This window comes from Onychostruthus taczanowskii, unplaced genomic scaffold, assembly GCF_017590055.1.
Source record: "Onychostruthus taczanowskii isolate IOZ18803 unplaced genomic scaffold, ASM1759005v1 scaffold18, whole genome shotgun sequence".
NCBI classification, from domain to species: domain Eukaryota; kingdom Metazoa; phylum Chordata; class Aves; order Passeriformes; family Passeridae; genus Onychostruthus; species Onychostruthus taczanowskii.
The window spans coordinates 12,946,101-12,966,679 of record NW_024499017.1 but is presented as its reverse complement, the minus strand read 5'-3'; the positions used below and the strand labels follow the sequence as shown (position 1 = coordinate 12,966,679).

The window sequence follows — 20,579 nt, the reverse complement described above, 5'->3', positions numbered from 1 at the left end:
AAAGCTCCCACACCCCATCCCTGCCCCTTCAGACCTGTGCTGTAGGTGGAGAGTGGGGACACAGCTGCTGGTGACAGCGCTGGGGACAAGGGTGGGATGGGCAGGGTCCAAGGATTCGACCTTTCCCTGCCACACCAAGTGCCTGCAAGAGGGCAAGGCAAGCCCCAGGATTTCTCCTCAGAGGCTCATGAATCACAGAATGGTTGGAAGGGACCTTAAAGCTTATTTCATTCCACCCCCTGCCATGGGCAGGGCCACCTTCCACTGTCCCAGGGTGCCCCAAGCCCTGTCCAGCCTGGCCTTGGGCACTGCCAGGGATCCAGGGGCAGCCACAGTTGCTCTGGGCACCCAGAGAAGGGCCTCACCACCCTCACAGCCAAGAATTTCTTACTAATATCTAATCTAAACCTAAAGTTAATTGTGAAGCCATTCCCCCTTGTCTTGTCACTCCAGGCCCTTGTCCAAAGTCCCACTCCATCTTCCTTGTAGGTCCTTTCAGGAACTGGAAAGCTACAATTAGGTCACCCCAAAGCCCTCTCTTCTCCAGGCAGAACAATCCCAATTCTCTCAGCAGAGGTGCTCCATCCCTCCTCTGGGCTCACTCCAACAGGTCAAAGCAGGGGAGAAGGACATGTGCTGCTCCCACTCCAGGAGAGATCCTCTGGCAGATGTCCCCTGTTTCCAGCCCACCATCAGCTGCCTCTGGGATCTCTGTGGTACCTGGTGACCTCCTACCCAGCCTCTAACAGGGCACTAGATCAAAAGCTTTTTCACAGCTCCAGTAAATTATGCCTCAGCTTCACCCATCTGCTTCCCAGCTGACACTTCCTGAAATAAATTAATCAAGCCTATTCAATTATAGCCTCCTTTCTGTTGGGTTTCTTGCTGATCCCCACCTTCGTGAGACACTTCTCTCCCCTCGGGGCTGCAGGAGCCCCTGGATGGGGCTGGAGTGACAGTCCCCAGCCCCTCTGCTTTGGCTGCACAAGAGGATTTGTCCTGCAGACCCCAGGATCCACAGGGATGATGCTTCAGGAGCACAGCCACCAGCTCTGGGGCAGGAGCTGCCCTTCTGGGTGCCAGCTTGTACACTGCCATGCTACTTTCAGTCTTATTCCTTTTCTCTTTTAATCCCCTGGGAAATTTCTGGAGCCTCCACTCCTTTTCCCTCATGAAAATCAATAAAAAGCAAATATACCACAGGGACAGTGCAATGATCACCCTGGGGTGTGGGGCTCACACACAGCTTGAGCTCCTGCAGATGGGAGTCTTGTTTCTCCTGCCTGCCTCCCTCTCCTGCCTGCAGGGATGGGGCTGCTGGAGAAGATAAAACTGGCTGAGCTGGGGTGAGGGAATGACAGTTACCCTGCAAAAGTAAAACAGAGTTTGTGCTTCAAGCTGTTCCCAGGCTGAGGAGTCAACGAGGGGGAGTTTTGGCTTCTCCTCTCCCTGTGCCACCCCTACAGGACCCAGCTCCTGCATCCCATGGGATTGGGGTGCTGTGGGAAGCTGTGACACCCAGGACCCCCTCTGGGGTAACACCAGTTCCCCAGGAGGCTGCATATGGTGCCATGCCTGCACAGACAGCCTGTGGGGAGGCAGGTGGCACAGGGTGGGCACACAGATGGCCACGCTCCAACCACAGGGAGAGTGGGGGCATTTTACATTTGCAATGTCTCAGATCAATTTATTTCTAGGTTCCAGAAAGTACAGCTCTGGAGAGGAATCACAAAGTGTAGCTCAGAGAAGGGGGAGAAAGACAAGGAGAGAACAGGCCCAGAGTGTACAGTGAGGTGTGACAATTTTGAATTCCTGAAGAGGCAAGAAACAGGCACTAAAATAAGAGTGAGCAGACGTCCTATTTTAAGTGTTCAGCACTGATGGGTTGGACAAGCACTGCTGTGTGGAGAATCCTGTGTGACACCACCCAGAAATACAACTCCAGGCAGCAGGAGCTGAAGAAACATTCCCTCAATTCACTAAGATTCTGGAAGTAATAGAGCATCAGTCTGGAGTGTGCCAGCCTGGTCAGGCCAGTGGGCACCACTGCCAGCTCTGCACACACAACTTTGATCCCTGGGAAACCCAGCCACCACTTCCCACACATCCATGCCCTGAATCCCCAGTGCCAATTCCCAGCATCCTTGTTCCTAGCGTGGCCTCTCCTCACTCTTGTGTAGAGAACACCCCAGAGCACTCCCAGCAAACGCCTCCAAAGGGGGGCAGCCCCTGCAGACTCCTACCTGGGACACGGGCTCCATGCAAAGGGTTAGAAAGCGCCATCCCAATCTCAGTCATCCCGTACCTCTCCAGCAAGGTGTGCCCCGTGATGCTCTTCCACTTCTCCAGGACAGGCACAGGCAGGGCTGCTGAGCCTGACACCATTAACCTGCACAGGAAAAGTCCAGGTAAGGGAGTATCCAAGAGCACCTTTGCTCCAGGGAATTTGCAGCCTGACACGGGGGCATAAAAAGCTCTGCGTAAAACCTTCAGCCCCAAAATCTTTTTAACCAGCACCAAAGATGTCCCTCAAATTCTCAGCCTGATATGGGGTTTAAGTTAACCAGGACAGCCTCTTCAAAGAGATTCTAGAGTACAAGCCTGGGCTGCAGGACAAAGCCCTCAGCCATGTGTTACACAGGGTGACACATAACAAGCCCCTTCTGGCTTTCCCATGCAAGAGTGGCTCATAATTAAATAATGTCACCCTTGTTCCTGTCACAGAGACACCAAAGCACAACAACCAGCACCGAAAGAGGTGATGTTGAAAGGAAAACCTGGAGAAACAGCGAGCCAGCAGCAGCCCCTGCCCACAGCTCACCCACCTGATGTTCTCCTGGCAAAAGGCACGCACGAAATCCTGCACCTGGGGCTGGGTGAAATGCTCGTCGTAATATTCCATCAGCTTGGCATAGATGGTGGGCACTGCCATGAACACATTGACTCGGGGAGCTTGGGAGCTCAGGAGCTTCTTCCACACCTAGGAAGGAAGGGAGCACACATGGATGAAAATACACCTGTGCTATCTAAGATTTCTTGGGAGTACAGCTGGAAGCTGCTGTGCGCCCCCATCCCTGTCCAAGACAAGCTCCCAACTTTCATCACCCTTATTTCCCAAGGCACAACAATCACCTCCTGTCCCAGCAGTGGATCCCCCACCCACCATCACTCAGGAGGTGATGGGAATGGCATTTGTTAGTCCTGTCACGCTGCAGCCAAGAATTTGCTCACAAAGATGGAAGCCTGTGGCAGAATCAGCTCATTCCCTTATCATGCACAGCTCTTCAAAGGCTGCACAAAGCCACCCATTTTCCAAAGCATGGGAGCTCTTTTTGCAAAGACACAGCCCACACCTGACACACAATACACAGCCTTGGAGACTTCAACCTCTGAGGCAAAGCTGGGAAGAGGGAGATCAGGCATGGAAGTGAGACTCCACGAAAATGGTGAGGTGCAGAGAACTGTGTCCCTGGTGAGCCCAGAGGAGCCATCAGAATGCACAGATACAGCAGGGGCAGCAGGAGACCAGCTTTTCAGGAGGGCCACTACCCCAACCACACTCTTCCTGAGAGGAATGTTCCCTGTGGGAATAATGTTCAGCTGCAACTCCTGCTGACCTGTGGGAACTACGAATGGGGGCAAATTCCAGCAGCCAGCTCTGCTGGGATGTGGACAACGACACCTCAGGGATGCGCAGCCAACCACGGCCCAGAGGCACAACCGTCACACCTGAGCCCATTCCTCCCACACCTCAGCACCCTCCCTTGCCAGGTGGGCTCTTCCCAAGGCAGGAGCGAGGCAAAGCCATCAATAACTCAGAACCCCTGACGGCGCCTCTGTCCCCGCGCTGCGCTCCCTGCCCCGCCGGTGACAAATGTGTTCCCTAACAGCTCCTGACACCCAGCGCTGCCTCGGCGCTCCCCGCGCACGCTCAGCTGCACACGAGCGAGGCCAGGCAGGGATTGATTGAAGGTGAGCCAGGGATTCTCCTTCATGCTGTCACTCTGCCCCTTCCCTCCGTTCTGCTCGCTCGGCTCCGTTTCATCCCTTTCTCCTTGGCTGCGCCGGCGCCGCCTCCCCCCGCATCTCGCACTCCGCTGCTCCAGAACAATCAGCTCCTAAAAAAACCCTCCCAGCACCGGGTGGTTGTGGCTAACAGAGCAGGACACAGAGGCACTGTCCTGTCTCCCAGCCCAGGCACGGCCCTCGCTGGGGAGAGATGAATGCACAAGGTGCAAAGCCACTGCACGCCCCGGCAGGTGGGACACGAGCACTGCAAGATGCCCTGGGAAAGGAAAGCAGAACTGGGATGTGACTTCCTGCACTGATGGGTGCTATGTCCAGAGAAGGAACATTTCAGACCCTGCAGAAACCCACCTACCAGCAAGGTCCCTACCAGCCAGATTAGGTAAAATTGCATTTACAGGGGTCTAACCTCCCCCGTGTTTGAACTGATGTCTTGAGAGGCTGATCTGGAACAGAGACCAGACAGAGCTAAATGGACACAATAGGTATTTACTGGAAGGCCTTAAAAGGACACACCTTGGGCAGCACAAGAGCCTGGCCAGGGCTATAGCCAGGTTGAATCCAAGATTCATCCCAATCACAAGTTTTTACACTTTTGTAAGTTTTGGTTCATCTACATATTGGGTTCAATTGTCCAATTACAGCTCCAGGTCATGAAGTCTCAGCCCCCTGGCTTGCCCCCTTCCCTTCACTGTTGTTTGTGCTTTTTGGGAAAGGTTGTCCTTAATTGTCCAGCTGGGAAGGGATTGTTTTGTCCAACTACCCTGTGAAGAAAACCTATTAAACCTAATATGAAGTTTCAGAGTTACCTACCATGCAGCAAAGAACCTGAAAAACATAAAAGCTAAAACCCAAGGCATCATTTCCTAGCCCCCTTTTTCCCCAGTATCTTTCCCATTCTAGGCAGCAGGGTGGAGAAGGACCTCTCCAAAGCCAGGGCTGGATGGATCTGCTCTCCTCAGCCTGGTGCTCCCCAGAGCCATTGCTGTGGGCAGGGAGGGACGTGTGATGGCAAGCAGGGACCAGGACAGTGCCGAGGGGATTGAAGGGAAACAGATGCTCAGAGGTTGTTCAATCCTGGCTGTGTGATTTTGTTTTGCCTTCCCAAGTCCCGAGCAGCTGTGGGACTGCAGGCAGACTTCCAGTCTGGCCATTCAGCAGAGTTTTTGTCACGTGACTTTGGATCTGAGAAACCCCAAACCCATCTAAACAGAGCAAGTCTCCCTTGCACCCCAGAATCCCCTGTCCCCATGTGCCTGCTCAACTCCTGCCTTAGACAAAATCCTCCCTCCTGCACTGCAACCACAGGAGCAGCTTTTCCGTGTCAGCCCAGCTCACCCAGCAACAGCCCCTTCCTGAGGATAAGCAGCTGCCTTTGGATTTGTGCCACCAGCTGCTGGGGTGATCTGCTGACAGCCAAACCTCTCCACCTGCTCTGCTCCTGCTCAGCCAAATCTGGATCCTTCCCATGTGTTTTAGCAGGACTAAGCCGTGGTACAAAGCTGGCAGCTCCGAGTGCTCCACACAGCCCAAGCTGGCCGGAGGGCTTGGCACTGCCCAGCCAGCTGGAACAGCTATTCCTGGCTTCTAATTGTAACTGCACGCTTTGAGAGAAGGATCTGGGAAAGCCTCGTTACCTGGCACTAATCAATCAATCCCGTGCAAGGCGCCAGCTTTGTCCTTGCAGCACCCGGCACCCTCCGACAGCGCCGGGCCTGGAGCAGCACCGTCCATCCCCTGGCTAATCCCACTGTCACTGTCACCACGTTAATTCCCCGTGCACAGGGCACTGGCAGCCCAGCCTTCTGTTTTGTTTTGCTCACCTGATACCTCCAAGTGCTTTTAAAAAGCCATGGATTCCAGAAGCAAACATGGCACTGCGTGCCAGGGCTGCCAGGCTCTGCAAAGAAGGGCAGCAGCAGCCTTCCCATGGAATATGCTCAGGGATGGATCAAGATTCCTTTTAAAATAACCAAGGGTTAGAAACAAAAAGTTTCTCACTGCAAGAAAGCAAGAGTGGCTAGAACTTCCCACCAGCAATAATGGCAGCAAATGCTTCGGGTCAGGGCTGCCTGTGCCAGCAGAGAAGTGGGAGACCTAATGTTCCCAAGAGCCTTCCTGTCAGCGTGACATTCCTGATTTTCCTCCCCTCCCACTGCTCAAAAGCATATCATGAGCTGGCCAGTGGGATTTTGCCATCATTAAAGGGAAAAAAAAAGGAGAAAATGACACCAGTGGGTACAAAACAAGCACAGCAAGGCACAGCTGGGAGATTTTTCCCACGTATTTTTCCCAGCACGCAGATGGTGAGTGGGGATGGTCAGCCCATAGAGCAACCTTCCCAACCAGCCTTCAGACCCACTAAGATCACCTGAAGGAAGAGATGTGAGCACAGAGGAGAAAAAGCAACAACATTTCCCTTTAGAGAGGGGAAATGTGCAGTGCCCCAAACCAGCCAGAAACACCAAATCCAATACCTGGGCATTTTCTCATGCAAAAGGAGAAGAAACAGTGGCAAACCCAGTTATGTGCTAAACCACATAAGATTTTGCCTGATAGAAGATTCTCAAAACCAGTCAGAAGAACTACAAGCTGTAAAGGAAGCAAATATCAGCATGGATTTTTCCATCAGCCCACAAACGGATCACAGCCAGCCTGCGGTGCAGCCTCTATTGACAGACACAACAGCTCCTCTCTTCTATAAAATTATTGTGCCATTTTCAGTTGTAATTGAATCTTTTCAAACCTTTTCAAAAATAACAATGCCTCTAATGCAAGGTTAACTCAGCCCTTTACTTCCCTCTTGCTGGGGGAGATGAGTCTGTGTTTAACACTGACTGCTGCCATGTGCGAAGCACCATCGAGGAAAAGGGATGCCGGTGATTTTTGGAATGTCTGTGGAAGCAACAGGGCTGTGGCCAAAGCAGCTGCTTGTTTGGTGAGATCCTGTGCCAAACACAAGGGTGGGAAGCTCCTGCAACTCAACAGCAGCAGCCAAGGGACTGCAGGACCCTGCACACACATCCAACACCAAATTATCTCAAAAAAGCAGACGGAGATCTTATGGATCTTATCACATAAGACAGGAGAGCACCAAGGGGAGCTCTGCTCTCTCCCAGGGACTGAGCCTCCAACACTTCACGACCAATATGCAGAGAGAGAGAAACATTCTTCTCTTCAAAGAGAAATCAGGCCCTCGGTGGCTTCGTCTCATGTTTGTTGTAACCCCAAACTGTTTGCGCTCTGTGCGACTGGTTTTAATCATTTATTCATCAGCACAGTTTGATGGCCCCTCTGCATTCCAGGCTGAAGCTTTTAAACCCTTCCTATGCTGGAGGCATACTGAAAGGAGCAAGTGCTTTCCCTGGGACCTGGAAATATAAGTAAATATGACAGGCTCTGGTTCCATTTTTTATATTTCCCCACACACATCAAAAGCCATTACTTGGGAACAGATGCTGAGGACAGACGGCAGATCTGGGGAGATGGGAAAGAAAACCTCTAACTTTTTAAAGCCAGGTCTGTGAGAAGTGATCAAACATAATCCATTCACTAGTGACCTGCTCCTCCCTCCACCGACTCCTCTTTGAGTCTGAAATAAAATTACTCCTCTGAAGCCTCCCATTAACAGATGAAAAGACTTTCAGCCTCTCTCCAGCTGAAACTGGATGGGGGCCGCGATCCCCAGCGTGCCTGGATATTGGAGCTCAGGCTCCTCTGCTTGGATTTGCTTTTCTTTTAAAAATAAACCAAAAGAGCTGCCCAGAGTGATGTTTGCAGAAGTGACAGATCCAGGGGAGAGGCTCAGCGCAGTGCACGCTTCTCCTTCCCGGAGGCAACAGCGACTGCTGAGCCCTGGATCTCCCTGTGCAGCCCAGCCAAGGTAGACAGCCCCAGCACCCAGCCCAGCCTGGCTCACACAGACAACACCAGTGACAAGGACAAAGTTTGCTCCCAGGTACAGCCCTGGCCTTGAGGAATTCAGGGCTGTGAGCACATGATGCAGCAGCACCCTGGAGCAACACCTCCCACTCATCCTGCGCCAGGTCTGCGGCTCCCTCCTATCACAGGGAAAAGGTGCCACGGGGGACAGAACACCAGGAAAAGCTTGTTCTGAATCACACACCACCTTTGGGCACACAGCATTCCTATTTCCCTAGAAAGAAGGGTCCAAACACGATTATTTTGATGCTTTGAGTGTGACATTGTAAAACAGGGCATGGTTTTTAGAGGGCTTGATCCTCGGAGCACCTTAAGTCAGACACACAGCAAGACTGGCACTGGAACAGCAGCTCCTGGAACTGCAGGGCAGGAAATCTGCATCTTGGCATATTTATCATGGAAGGGGTTGCAGGGCACAGCCAGGGCTGTCAGTGCACAGGCAGCACATCACAGCTCAAACCTGCCCAGCAGAGCCGAGCGGGCAGCACACGCCACAACTGGGTCACCCGGAGTGGAGATTTCCATCAGCTTCTCCCATCACTCAGCACAGCAAGCTTCTTCCTTCAGGTTCTTCAGTACTCTTATTTCCCACTCTGCACAAGAGGCTGGAAGACTCCCAGGATCTGCTCTTGTGTTTATCAATGCAGAGAGCTGACAGGGAACCTTTTGCCATTAGAACATCTTCCCCTCAAGGCAAGATCAGGGGTATCCAAGGCGAAGACAAGCTCTTCCTGTTGTTCAAGCCCAAAATGCATCCTCTCTGTCCAAAAACCACAGCAGAGAATCCTGTAAACCAGACAGTGACCTCACCACTTGCCCCAAAATGGTCCTGTCCAAGCAGTGCCTGGTCTGGAATGGGGACACCAGTGTGTGACTGTCACAGCAAGCACAGGGGACATTTGGCTTCCCCAGGCCTGTCTCTCCAGACTCACTGACATTTCCATGAAGCAACAGTCCCACCACAAGCTGTGCCTGAACTGATGCAGGGAGGGAGATGGAGGGAGGCAGTGACTGGGAATGGATGCTCCAGAGGGTGCTTGGTGCAAGCCCTGATGCTCAAAGCCTTCCAAAAGCACTTGGCCAGGAGGAGAAGGCTCACCCTGCACTCCTTCCTTAACAGACATTCACCTCTTCACCTCTGTCATCAAAGTGCACAAAATTTGTACAAACGCAGCACCTTTAAAATCCCTACTCCTGGACAAGAAATTCCTACTGCAGCATCTGGGACAGGTCAGCAGCAGCTGAGAAACACAAACAGGAACAGTGCAGCTGGAAGAGTAAACTCAGCCAGCCTGGGAGCAGGATATGGAGGGAGGATCACACAGGGATGCTGAGGCTGCAGCTTGCTCTGGCTCCAGAGGAGGTTTCTGCCCTCATACTTCTCACCCTTGAAAACCAGTGAAACAACAAACCAGTAACATCACAGCCAGCCATGCCCCACGCAGCTGCTGGCAGAACATCCCTCGGCCTCGCTGCTGCTCTCCTGCCTGCTCCCCACCCACCTGTGCTGAAGTCTCCCTCAGCCATCCCTGCCATTCCCAAGCCCAGAAGCACAGACAGGAGCACTGGATGTGCTCCCAGGGGCTCCCAGTGGAGACACTGCACCCCAAGGAGCACGAGCACCAGAGCACTCAGTACATCACGTACGAGTCGACTAATTCTGGAAACTAAGGGTCCATTTATAACCCCTTTATTAATAAATGATTAATAGATGCAGCCATATTTTTTAATAACTTGCAATAAAAAAATGCTACAAAAAGCTTAAGCAAGACAGTCTTAACAGATGGTGCTATAAAGTGAATTATAACATGTACAGTAGCTAGTGCAGCGTAATGGATGTCCTCATTTAATAAAAAGAATCTGATTTTATGCAGCAACTTTCACGCTTGAGGCACCTCAGCACACTTTAATGAGTTGTCGTGGCCTCAGCAGTAGCCACAGACATCAGATGCTGTTTTAGTGAGAAGCAGGATGTTGGTCAGGACACCAGGGCTACTCCACAGTCCTGATTTTTAACCTTTCCTTGGACAGCTCCCAAAAACAGACGTAAAGGTCTGAAAGCTGCCACCTCCTACCCCTGCACGGCGGGGAACGACAAGCAAGCTGTGGTCTGGGGCTGGGAATGTCTTCTCACAGGAAAAAAAAAAAAAAAAAAAAAAAAAAAAAAAAAAAGAGCATTATTCCCACCACCAAAACCAGACTGCCATCTGTATCCACGACTATAAGGCACGCCGCAAATTATGTAATTTAATAAACACTGTAATAATAAAGTATTTATTTTGTATAATGAAGTGTTAGTGATTAGAAACCAAACACACATCGGGCGTGCTGCTGCGGTTTCTCTTGAACCTTTGCCAGTATCACTCAAGGCTAAATATGTCTGCAGCAGGTTGGGAGTAAGTTCCTCGCCTTGTTTTGATCAGCCTGTCAAGTGTTTTAGCTGCCAGTCGAGTTTCTTTATATCACACTATAATTGGCTGCTTTCTCAAGGTGCAGCCAAGGAAAAAAAGCACACAGCAAAACTCGGGCTCCTTTGGCAAAATCCTCCACTGCTGCTTTGCTGCAAGCTGATTGCAGTAGCAAAGGGCACTTTGTAAACAGCTGGTGAAAATAGAGTGGAACTGAAAGGCAGCTTGCAATAAACTCCAGGAGAAAGCCTTATTTACCCTCCCGTGCTCGCTTTGGAGTGTCGATCAAACCACTTGCAGCTCCCACGGGAGGCCCTCGGAAAAATAACGGGAATAAAAGAAAGCAGAGAAGGAAACGCCGTCCTCCAGACCCCCGCGCACCCCAGAGCCCCGCCTGGCGCCCTCCGCGCCCAGGTTCAGCTCCGGGGTCAAGCGGCCGCTCCCGGCGCTGTCCCCGGTGTCACATCTGGGGAGAGCTTTGAGCAGAGCAGGCAGCAGGGGGGTCCCGCTCCCCCGATCCCCATCCCATCCCTCAACGTCAGCTCATTGATTCGCAGATGTGGGCAGAGAGCAGAGGAGAACGCAAGGGTGCGAGGGAGCATCAATCACCGGTGGCGCAGGACGTGGAGCACCGCGCCCTCCAGAGGCTCCGCTCCAGCCTCTCAGCGGCACCTCCAGCGCCGCTCCGGCACAGCCCTGCTGCACCCCGAGCCTCTGGGGTCACCCTAACGGCGGGGAGGACAATTTGGCACCAATCATTGGGGTGAAAGCACAAGCTGTGGCAGCCAGGGGCCTTCCTGCTTTCTACCACAGCATCCTACCTATTTACTCTGGAAATTCAGAGCTGCCCCGCTGAGATTCCGGGGCTGTCCCCCCAAAAAGGATCAGTGCTCAGGTATCACAGCCCCCCGACACAAAAGGGAAGTGTGCATTTTCTGTGGCTGCTGCTTTGAGAAGCAGAAATGAGCCATGAAGAATCACGCAACCCTGAGGTCGCTCCGGTCAGAGCTGGGCCCGCCCTCACCTGGCAGCAGCACAGCCAGAGCTCCCAGGTGTATCCCACACCTGTGCACTTTGTCCTTCCCATGGGACAAGCCTTCCCAGCACGTGGGTAAGCACAGCCAGGGAGAGCAGCCTGGGCAGTTACCCAGCACAGGCTCCTCTGGCTTTCCCAGGGAGCTCTGCAGTGACAACACACCTCTGTTTCCTTTCTGCTCTGAGCAGCAGCAGCACCTGAAAACCCAACTGTCCCTTAACAGTGACACTGCAGACACCACCCAGGACACTGGGAGATGTGGATGGACAGTTCTCCATCCTAGGGGCTGGGAAATGTAGAAGCTGTTCCACCTTTACTGCTGCCTATCCCTTCCCCTCTCCCCGTGGTGTGCCACTGCCGCAGGGAACAAAGGAGAAGCAGAACACTGGCACTGGTGTTTCCTGGCTCAGATAGGAAACAACATTTTAACAGCATCATTCCAGTAAGGTTTCCCTCCTGCCACTTTTCCTAAAAGCTGCAAGAAAGTCTGGATCTGGAAACCCTCTCTCACATCACTGAGTCCAACCTGACAGCTCTTTTAACTCTTGTTTCTCCACAGAGGAAGAGCCATCTTTTCATGTAAGTGAGGAAAAACAGGCTTCCTTTACCTGGGCTGCAAAAAACTCCAAAGGCTGTGTTCTATCATGTAGTGCAATACAAAACACTAAGGATGTAGGACTGGAAGGGGCTGCCCAGAGAGGTGGTGGAGCCCCTATCCCTGGAGATGTCCAAGGAATGACAGGACCTGGCACTCAGTGCTGTGGGCTGGGTGACAAAGCGGGGATAGAACACAGGGTGGACTTGGTGACCTTGGAGGTCTTTTCCAGCCTCAGTATTTTGGGGATTCTGAGAAATGCAAGTCACTGAAGAATTCAGCAAGCAGCACACCACTAACACAGAAGAAAAACAGTATTTCCACCATTCCTAGCAGCAAAAAAAAATCCACAACCTCAGTTCTGGATGGAAACACTCTCAGTGGGCACAGCAGGGTCCACCCACCCCCAGGCAGACCCCAGCCCAGGGCTGGGAGGGGCAGTGCAGCATTCCCATTCCAACACCACGCTTACACGAGCTGCTCCCTCTGGAAGAGCACACATACCCCGGGGCTGAGCACCCAACCAAGTCCCTTTGCAGTGAACCACCCACAGCCAGTGCCTAAAGGGGCTGGAATTCCTTAGGAACTCATTCCCAGAGCTGCTGTGAGCACGCTGCCCGGGTGCTGCTGCTGGGTCTCCCCTGGGCTCACCGCGTGCGCGCTGAATTCCGGGAACATGACGCACGTGGCTCCCACCCACAGCGGGCACAGCAGCTTGTTGATCACCCCGTGGACGTGGTGCAGAGGCAGCACGTGCAGGATCACATCCTCCTTCTTCCACTCCCACTTCTCAACCAGCCCCGTGGTCTGCAGAGGAAAACAAACAGCGTGGCCTTAGGGCAGGAGGGAAGATTTTCCCGAGGTATCCCTGAGGTATTCAAGCCCTAAATTCCTTGGCAAGAATGCCAGGCCTGCCTGGGCACAAAAATCTTCCCTTCAGGATCAGCAGGAGAAAAATTCTCACCACAACAGAACAGAACACAAGAGGAACACCTTCAGCATCCTGCCAGGATGTGTCTTAAAATCAGCAAAGCCCTTCCTCGTTACTGAGAAGTATCAACAATGATTTTAAGTAGGACATACAAAAATATTAATCTACTGCTGCACATGCAGATTTGGCAGAAATAGTAATCAAAAAGCTAATTTTCCCAGAATTCTGTTGCCATAGTTAGGACACTGATGACATCAGGCTTTTAGCACCTGTAAGGGATAATCAGTAGGAGCAGGAAATTGCTGATAAACAGAAAGCAGGTTTCATGTTAGTAAAAATTATGAGAGCACCAAGCTTCCAAAACACTCTGCTCTGAAGGGATAATTATCTGAAGGGATAATTATCAGGTTTCTGGGTCAACAATGCCCTTCAGAGCCCAGTGCTGGCAACTGCAAAGGTTATTTCCAGCCACCTAAAAATAAGAAAAGCATCTGAGCAGTGGAATTTGGTCGTGTCTCTCACAACCCTCTTCCACAGGACAGCAAGCATCTTTTAGGCTTCCTGCAGAACAGCACAAAGGATGGGGACTGCTCAGGCCACCCCCCAAATAATCAGCATGTTTGTGAGGGAACAGATTCTTTGCCCAATATAGCCAAGCCCTGGCTCCATCCATCAAGGCTTTCATTCCTGTTGGGACTCTGCAGGACCCGAGCACCCCGAGCAGCTCTCGAGGCACCCCTGCATTCCCTGCCCTCCTTCCCTAATGGCAGCAGTCTGGCAGTTGCAGGCACTGATAACCAAGTGGTGAGGCAGTCAGCAGGCTTATTCAAACTTTTAATTCCTTTTGGCTCTGAGAGCTAATGGATTTTTTTTGCCTTGGGGATACAGAGCTGAATAATGCACAGGCTTCACACAGCACTGGGCTGGGCTAAGCTATTTTCCAATTAGGAGCAAAGATTCTCCCCTAGTCAGAAGGCAGAAAAGCAAACTGCAAAGAAATCAGGTTTTTTACAACAGGTTTCATCCATTCTGCTTTCCAGGAAAGCAGGGAGGAGAATCCAACTGCCTCAGGATGCAGCTGCAGCACGAACAGGCCAAGGCTGAGAGCCTCACACGCCGCTGTGTGCTCACCTTCCAAGCGTGGAGGATTCCAGAGCTGCTGCCCCACAGCTCTCAGCAGCAATTTGGCAGTGCAAAGGTGTTTGCAAGCCCAAATCCCCTCCAGATCCCAAGACTTTGTAGCCTGGCACAAGCCTGGCAGGGGGGGCAGCAGCACTCACTCACCACAGCCTGCACGTTCTCGTGGGTGCTGAGGACACCCTTGGGCCTCCCCGTGGTCCCGCTGGTGTAGATGATCATGGCTCCTCTGTCCTTCCACGAGGAACAGCTTGGCAAGGGCCCCTCCTCCGTGGCCGCAGGGCTCGTGGATGCACCACCACCACCAGGCCTGGGGAGTGGCAGCACAGGGACCCCCAGTTTCTGGGCACTGGGGGTTATTTTGCCCAGGAGCTCGTCGGCGGCGATGAGCAGGGCGCTCTGGGAGTCCTGGATCACGTACTCCAGCTCGGGCAGCGCGTGCTTCCTGTACAGGGGCACCGCTATGGCCCCGCTCATCCACGAAGCCCACTGGGCCACCACGTAGGAGGCATCGTTGGGGCACAGAAACGAGATCCTCTCTTCCTTCAGGTCCCTGCTGGGGCACTGCAGGAGCCTGCAGATCTCCTGGGACAGGCGGAGGCTCCGGCTCAGCAGCTCCCTGTACGTGTGCTCCCCGTTCTGGTCAACGATGGCCACTTTGTCCCCAAAAGCCAGGGCCCTGGTGAACACAGGGGTGATGTCGCTGCTGCAGGTGGCCCAGGCTGTGTGCAGAGCCCTGTGGGGACAGCCAGCCCTCCTCCCGTCCCGTGTGCAGCGGGACAGGTCCCGCAGGAGGCAGCGGAGGGGCCGGCACAGCTGGGGGAAGAGCAGGGGGAGCAGCATCCTGCCAGCACGGCCGGGCTGGAGAGACTCTGCAGGAAGCAATGATGGCAGATCAGCAGAGGCAGGGATTACCCAGGGGGTTATTCCCACCCAGGCAAAGTGGCAGCCCTCATTTGAATAATATCCACTGTATTATTTATGTCCCTGCCTCAGAGTGCCACATCCTGGGCAGCCTGAGCATCCCCGGGTCCTGCCACGATGGAACAGGAGGCACAGCCCTTGAAATCCAGCTAGTTTAAATGATAAACCAGCTTTCACAGAATCCCAGAATGGTTTGGGTTGGAAGGGACCTCAGAGCCCACCCAGTTCCACCCCCTGACACCTTCCAGTGTCCCAGGCTGCTGGCAGGCAGGGGGTGAAATGAGATGGGCTTTAAGGTCCTTTCCAAACCAAGCCATTCCACGATTCCGTGAAGAATCCTAAACCCTCTGCGCAGCCTGGAGCACCCTGCCCACACAGCAACAGAGAGCAGAGAGGAGAGCACAGGGCTGTGGCAGCAGAGAGAGGGATTTGCTGCACAGAATCCAATCAGCACCAAAACATCCCCAGAGAGGTTCCATGACAAGAGGAAGCAGCCAAAGGATGACAAGCTCTCACTCTCCGCGAGCGTCCGTGACACCTCCCTGACGCCGGCAATAACAACCTGACTTTTCCATTTTTTTTTTTTTTGATAAATGCCTATTAGTGGAGCAGCTCAGCTCCAAGAGCCTCCCAGCCCAGCTTCCCAGTGTGGGGAGGAGCTGGAACAAAGGGGAACCAGCCCAGCAGCTCCCCAGGGCAGAGCTGTCAGGGCTGCCCCAGCTCAGGCTGCGCAAGTTTATTTTCCGTCAGCCCTGCGGTCTCTCCCCTCCACCTTCGGAGCATTTCCCCACCCAGACACTGGCCCTGCTCAGGTTTTCTTTTGCAAATCAACCTCAATTTCTGCTTCTGCAAAACAAGCTGGTGATTTGGGGTGGAAACATCTGGGGGAGCAGAGAGGCTGCAGCCCCAGAGCAGGCTGAGCGTGGGAACTCCTGACATTTGCCACCAGCATGGAAAAAAACAAAGCGGCTCAAGGCAGAGCTCGTGTGACATCTTTGCATTGCTCTGGAGAGCCTGAAATGCAAAAACCCGACCTAATTCACACCCTGAACTGAACCTGTGGCCATGGCAAGGTGTCAATGCCCTCAGCATGATGAGGGGCACCAACTGGGAGCTGCTTTTGCCAGGACCAGCGTGGCTGATGCTCTCAGTGCTCTCACTGTTCCTCCAGCTCCTTCCAAAAATGAAATTAGCCCGTTCCCAGCAGTCTGTGTTTAATGGAGCAATTCAAGCAGCACCTCCAGCCAGGCCAGGCTGCAGACACGTGGGGTAAATCCAGGGGCTGTCTGCCATCCCCTGCTGCTGCTCAGGGATCACTGGTGCCACAAACTCCAGCACGGCACACCTGGAAACAAAGTTTGTCCCTGGATCCCAGGGGAAGGTGAGGGCAGGGCAGAGATGTGGCTCTGCTGCCTTGGAAGGGAAGGTTCAAATCCCCCTGGAAGGGAAAATCCAAGCCCTCCTCCTCCTCCTCCTCCTAAGGCTGAAGATCTCAAAGCAGCTGGAGGGCTCTCCCCAGCTCCCAGCACAACAAAACCAGTGCAAACTGGGAGCTGACCCACTGCACAGCTCTGGACACCTTGTGCATCTCCCTCTGCACTTTCTGAGCACAAAACACATAAAATGGAGTAAAATGATCCTTGGAGTTACTCTGAGCTGTTCCAAAGTGAGTTATTACAGGAAGAATCATGGCTCCACCTGTGACAGTGTAGCTGCCAGGGTGAGCCTGACCTGCAGGATTCCAGCCTTTCCCCATTTACAGGCATGGGAACACAAAGGGATTCCTGGCTGTTTCCACAATAGAGATAAAAATACTACATTCCTAGAAAATCACTAAAATACTTTATCAGAAAATCATAAAGTAACTAAGAGAATAGAAAAGGCATCAAATAACGCCTGAGATGCTGACTGTTCTTCCCTTCTCACAAAGCAAAAAACGGGGAAAGGTTTGGATTGGAAGGGACTTTAAAGCCCATCCAGTCCCACCTCCCACTGTCCCAGGTGCTCCCAGCCCTGTCCAGCCTGGCCTTGGGCACTGCCAGGGATCCAGGGGCACCTGTGCCAGGGCCTGCCCGCCCTCACAGGGCTTTATTCTGCTCACACCGGAGCGCATTCCCTCCCTGCAGCTCTCTGCCCGCGGCCTACTCACGGCACATCCCGGAGCAGGGAAGGCAAGAACGGCGCCGAGCCTCCCGGTGCGGTACCGGGGCCGGCCCCGCCGCAGGCCCCGCAGCCAGCGGCTCCCGCGGGGAAGGAGGGCCGCTCCGAGCGCAGCGGGCCGAGGGCAGCAAGCCTCGGCTGGCCCCGGCTTTGGGACATCCCGGGGCCGTCCCGGGGCCGCCCCGGCCCCACCGCCTCCCGCAGCCCCGCGGGGCCTCACCTGCCGCCGGGGGACCGGTCCGGCCGCGAACAGCTCCGGCGGGAGCGCGGCGCCGCGACTCGAACGTTCCGCGCACTAATGTTCCGGCACGCCGCGCCTGATTTGCGGGGATTTGGCCCCAAAACGCCCACGGGGGACGGGGCCGGGGCTCCGCGGGGCTGAGTGTGCCTGCAGCCCCCCGGAGTGTCACCGCTGTCCTCGGATGTCATGGCGGGCGGGTGTGGTGTCATGGAGCTCCAGCTCTGCCCTGCGGGTCCCGGGGCCATGGGCCTCGTCTGGGGGATTTGGGATTTGGGCAAGGGGCAGGCATGGCCTGGACTCGGGGAACATTCACACATGGGCATCCCAGCGGGGCACAGAGATCCCAGAGACGCACAGACACCGTGGGGACACACAGCCATCCCAGGGACACACAGCCATGTGAGGTCACACAGAGGTCCCGCGGTGGCACAGGGCACATGGCACAGGACAGACGGCACAGGGCACAGGGCACAGGGCACACAGCACATGGCACATGGCACAGGGCACACAGCACAGGGCACAGGGCACAGGGCACACATCACAGGGCACAGGGCACACAGCACAGGGCACACAGCACACAGCACACAGCACAGGGCACACAGCACATGGCACAGGGCACACAGCACAGGGCACACAGCACACAGCACACAGCACAGGGCACACAGCACATGGCACAGGGCACACAGCATACGGCACAGGGCACACAGCACACAGCACAGGGCACACAGCACATGGCACACAGCACACGGCACAGGGCACACAGCACATGGCACAGGGCACACAGCACAAGGCAGAGGGCACAGGGCACATGGCACACATCACAGGGCACAGGGCACACGGCACATGGCACACATCACAGGGCACACGGCACACAGCACATGCCCCACCAGAGCCGAGCTGCTCTGGCTGTGCCCAGGGGCCGTGAAGCGGCACGGCCGGGCTGACCCCCGCCCACCCCCAGGTGTGTTTCCACCGGGGCTGGGGCTGGGAGCGGAAACGGGGCCGGGATCCCAGCGCTGGGGAGAGCACCCAACGCTCCTGCACGGCTCCCTGCTCGTGGCAGGGCTCAGCTCTTCACGGCCTGGCTCCCTGCTCATGGCACATCTCTCCCTGGCACATCTCCCCACGGCACAGCTCCGTTGCACAGTTCCCCTCGCACAGCCCTTGCCCAGCTCCCTCCCTGTTTCTCAGGGTTCCCTCCTCATTCCATGGCTCCCTGTTCACAACCTCCATCCCCATCTCATACCTGCCCTTTCCCCTCCTCCCCTCTGCACCACGGCCATCGCTCCCCTCCCTCCCCTCCCCCTCAGCAGCCCACAGCTCCTCATCACACTCCTCCCTCCCCAGGGCACAACTCCCTCCCACTGCATCCCCATCTCCAGTGTCCCCGTGGCACACATCCTCTGTGTCCTTCAGCTGTGGCACAGCTCTGTCCCCATGGCATGGCCCTGTCCCCATTCCCTCCCCACTGCACGCTTCTCCACTCCACAGCCCTTCCCCAGTTCTCCCATGCCACAGCCCTTCCCCAGTTCTCCATCCCCATTCACACCCCCATCACCCCCTGCCCCATGCAGGGCTGCTGCAGGAGGCTCCCAACACTCCCAGCAGCTCCGGGTTGGTCCCAGTGCCAGCGAGTGCCACCTCCCTGCAGGTGTGCCCAGCACCCAGCCCGGCCCTGCCACCACCAGTGTCACTCCCCACAGTCCCCGTGTGTCACCAGCCTCCCGGTGCCCCGCAGGGATGAGCCCCCTCCCTTGGTGCGTGCCCATGGGGGGGTCTCTGGTGCCAACACCCCCGTGGTGGGGCAGGGACCGGCAGGGACAGCGTGCACGGGGTGGGGACAGAGCCGGGACATCCAAGGACGAGCCAGGAGCGGCCCCTCCAGCCGGGACCCCTCCTGCGGGGGTGACAGGGCCGTGCTCCCGCCGGCGCTGGCAGGCGGCGGGGCCAGCTGGCCGGGATGTCACACACAGCAGATGTCACCCCCAGCCACCCTCTGCCGCTCCGGCCCGGCACCTGGTGCCACCGGCCATCTGGAGCCGGCCGCATCCCCGGAGACGATGCCGAGCCCCGGGCACCGCCGTCCGGCCCGGGGCTCTCCCGGGGACCGCAGGGAGGGAGGGCAGGGGCTGCTCCCCGCCTGGCCGGGATGGGCTCCGTCCAGATGTGCCCTCACAGCTGGGAGTGGAAGCGACACCCGCGTGCAGCACAGCCCTGCCCACCCCCGGCTGCTGGCACGGTCCCCAGGGCACCGCGCTGTCCCCGAGCTGCCACCGCGGCTGCTCGGGTCCCTCCCAGCCGGGTGTGAGCCCGCAGCCCGCCCCGGCAGGAGGGATTTGTGCCTGCCCTCCCCGTCTTGCTCAGCTCGGTGATTAATTATGGATCCAGCAGAAAGGTTTTATTGCGCTGCAGTTTACTTGTGGCACATCCGTATTTATTAAAGGGAAAAAAAAAAAAGGGAAGTAATTACTGGGGTGGTGTAAACAGCACAAACACTGTGGGGCTGTGGGAATGCTCGGGGTGATGGTGAGTTCATCCTGGTGGGATGGGATGGGATGGGATGGGATGGGATGGGATGGGATGGGATGGGATGGGATGGGGGCACTGGCAGCTTCCACCGTGGTGCTGCTTGGAATGAGGATGCAGCACAGCAAGGTGGGAGCCTGTCCATCCCACTGGCACACCCCAAACCCATGGAAGCGTGTCCCTGTCCCCATCCTGCCCCAGCCCAAGGAGGGACAGAGCCAGAGCAGTGCCGGGGTCCCCGTGGCTGCCCTGGAGGGTGTTGTAAACAAGGGGCAGTGAAATGTTTGATCTCCATCCATCTGCTGGCCCCTAATCCCCACCCGAGGCCCTGGTGCCTCACCACTTCCCAGCCTCCCTAAGCTGCTCTCCGCCAGGCAGCCCAAGGTCACCAGGGGCTGCTGGCCCTGTCCCCCCCACAGCCACGCGGCATCGGCACCACCGCCGGGCTGCCAGGGCCACCTGTGGTGGCAGAAAGCAGATGGAGTGTCCCCAGGGCGGGGTTTAACCCTGTGCTGCTGCTCCCGTGGCAGGGCAGGGTCTCCCTCTGTTTTCCCTCGGTGTTTCAGACATCGCCCCTTGCCTGCATCCCTCCTGGCACCAGTGTCCCCGAGCTGCTGCAGGCACTGCCACACCGGGCCCTGTCCCCAGGGGCC

At 55.5% G+C, this 20,579-nt stretch overlaps 1 protein-coding gene across 1 annotated transcript in view; it reads right to left on the bottom strand.

The window, feature by feature from the left end:
• ACSF3 (acyl-CoA synthetase family member 3) overlaps positions 1–17,465 on the bottom strand; it is a 52,698-nt gene extending 35,233 nt beyond the window's left edge. The window contains exons 1-5 of the mRNA XM_041400442.1: positions 17,380–17,465; positions 14,223–14,947; positions 12,659–12,814; positions 2,826–2,980; positions 2,244–2,389 (exon numbers count right to left, since the gene is read on the bottom strand). Coding sequence (XP_041256376.1) covers positions 2,244–2,389; positions 2,826–2,980; positions 12,659–12,814; positions 14,223–14,918 — 1,153 coding nt within the window. The 5' untranslated portion in view covers positions 14,919–14,947; positions 17,380–17,465. The remainder of the gene's footprint in view (positions 1–2,243; positions 2,390–2,825; positions 2,981–12,658; positions 12,815–14,222; positions 14,948–17,379) is intronic.
• Positions 17,466–20,579: the final 3,114 nt, after the last annotated feature.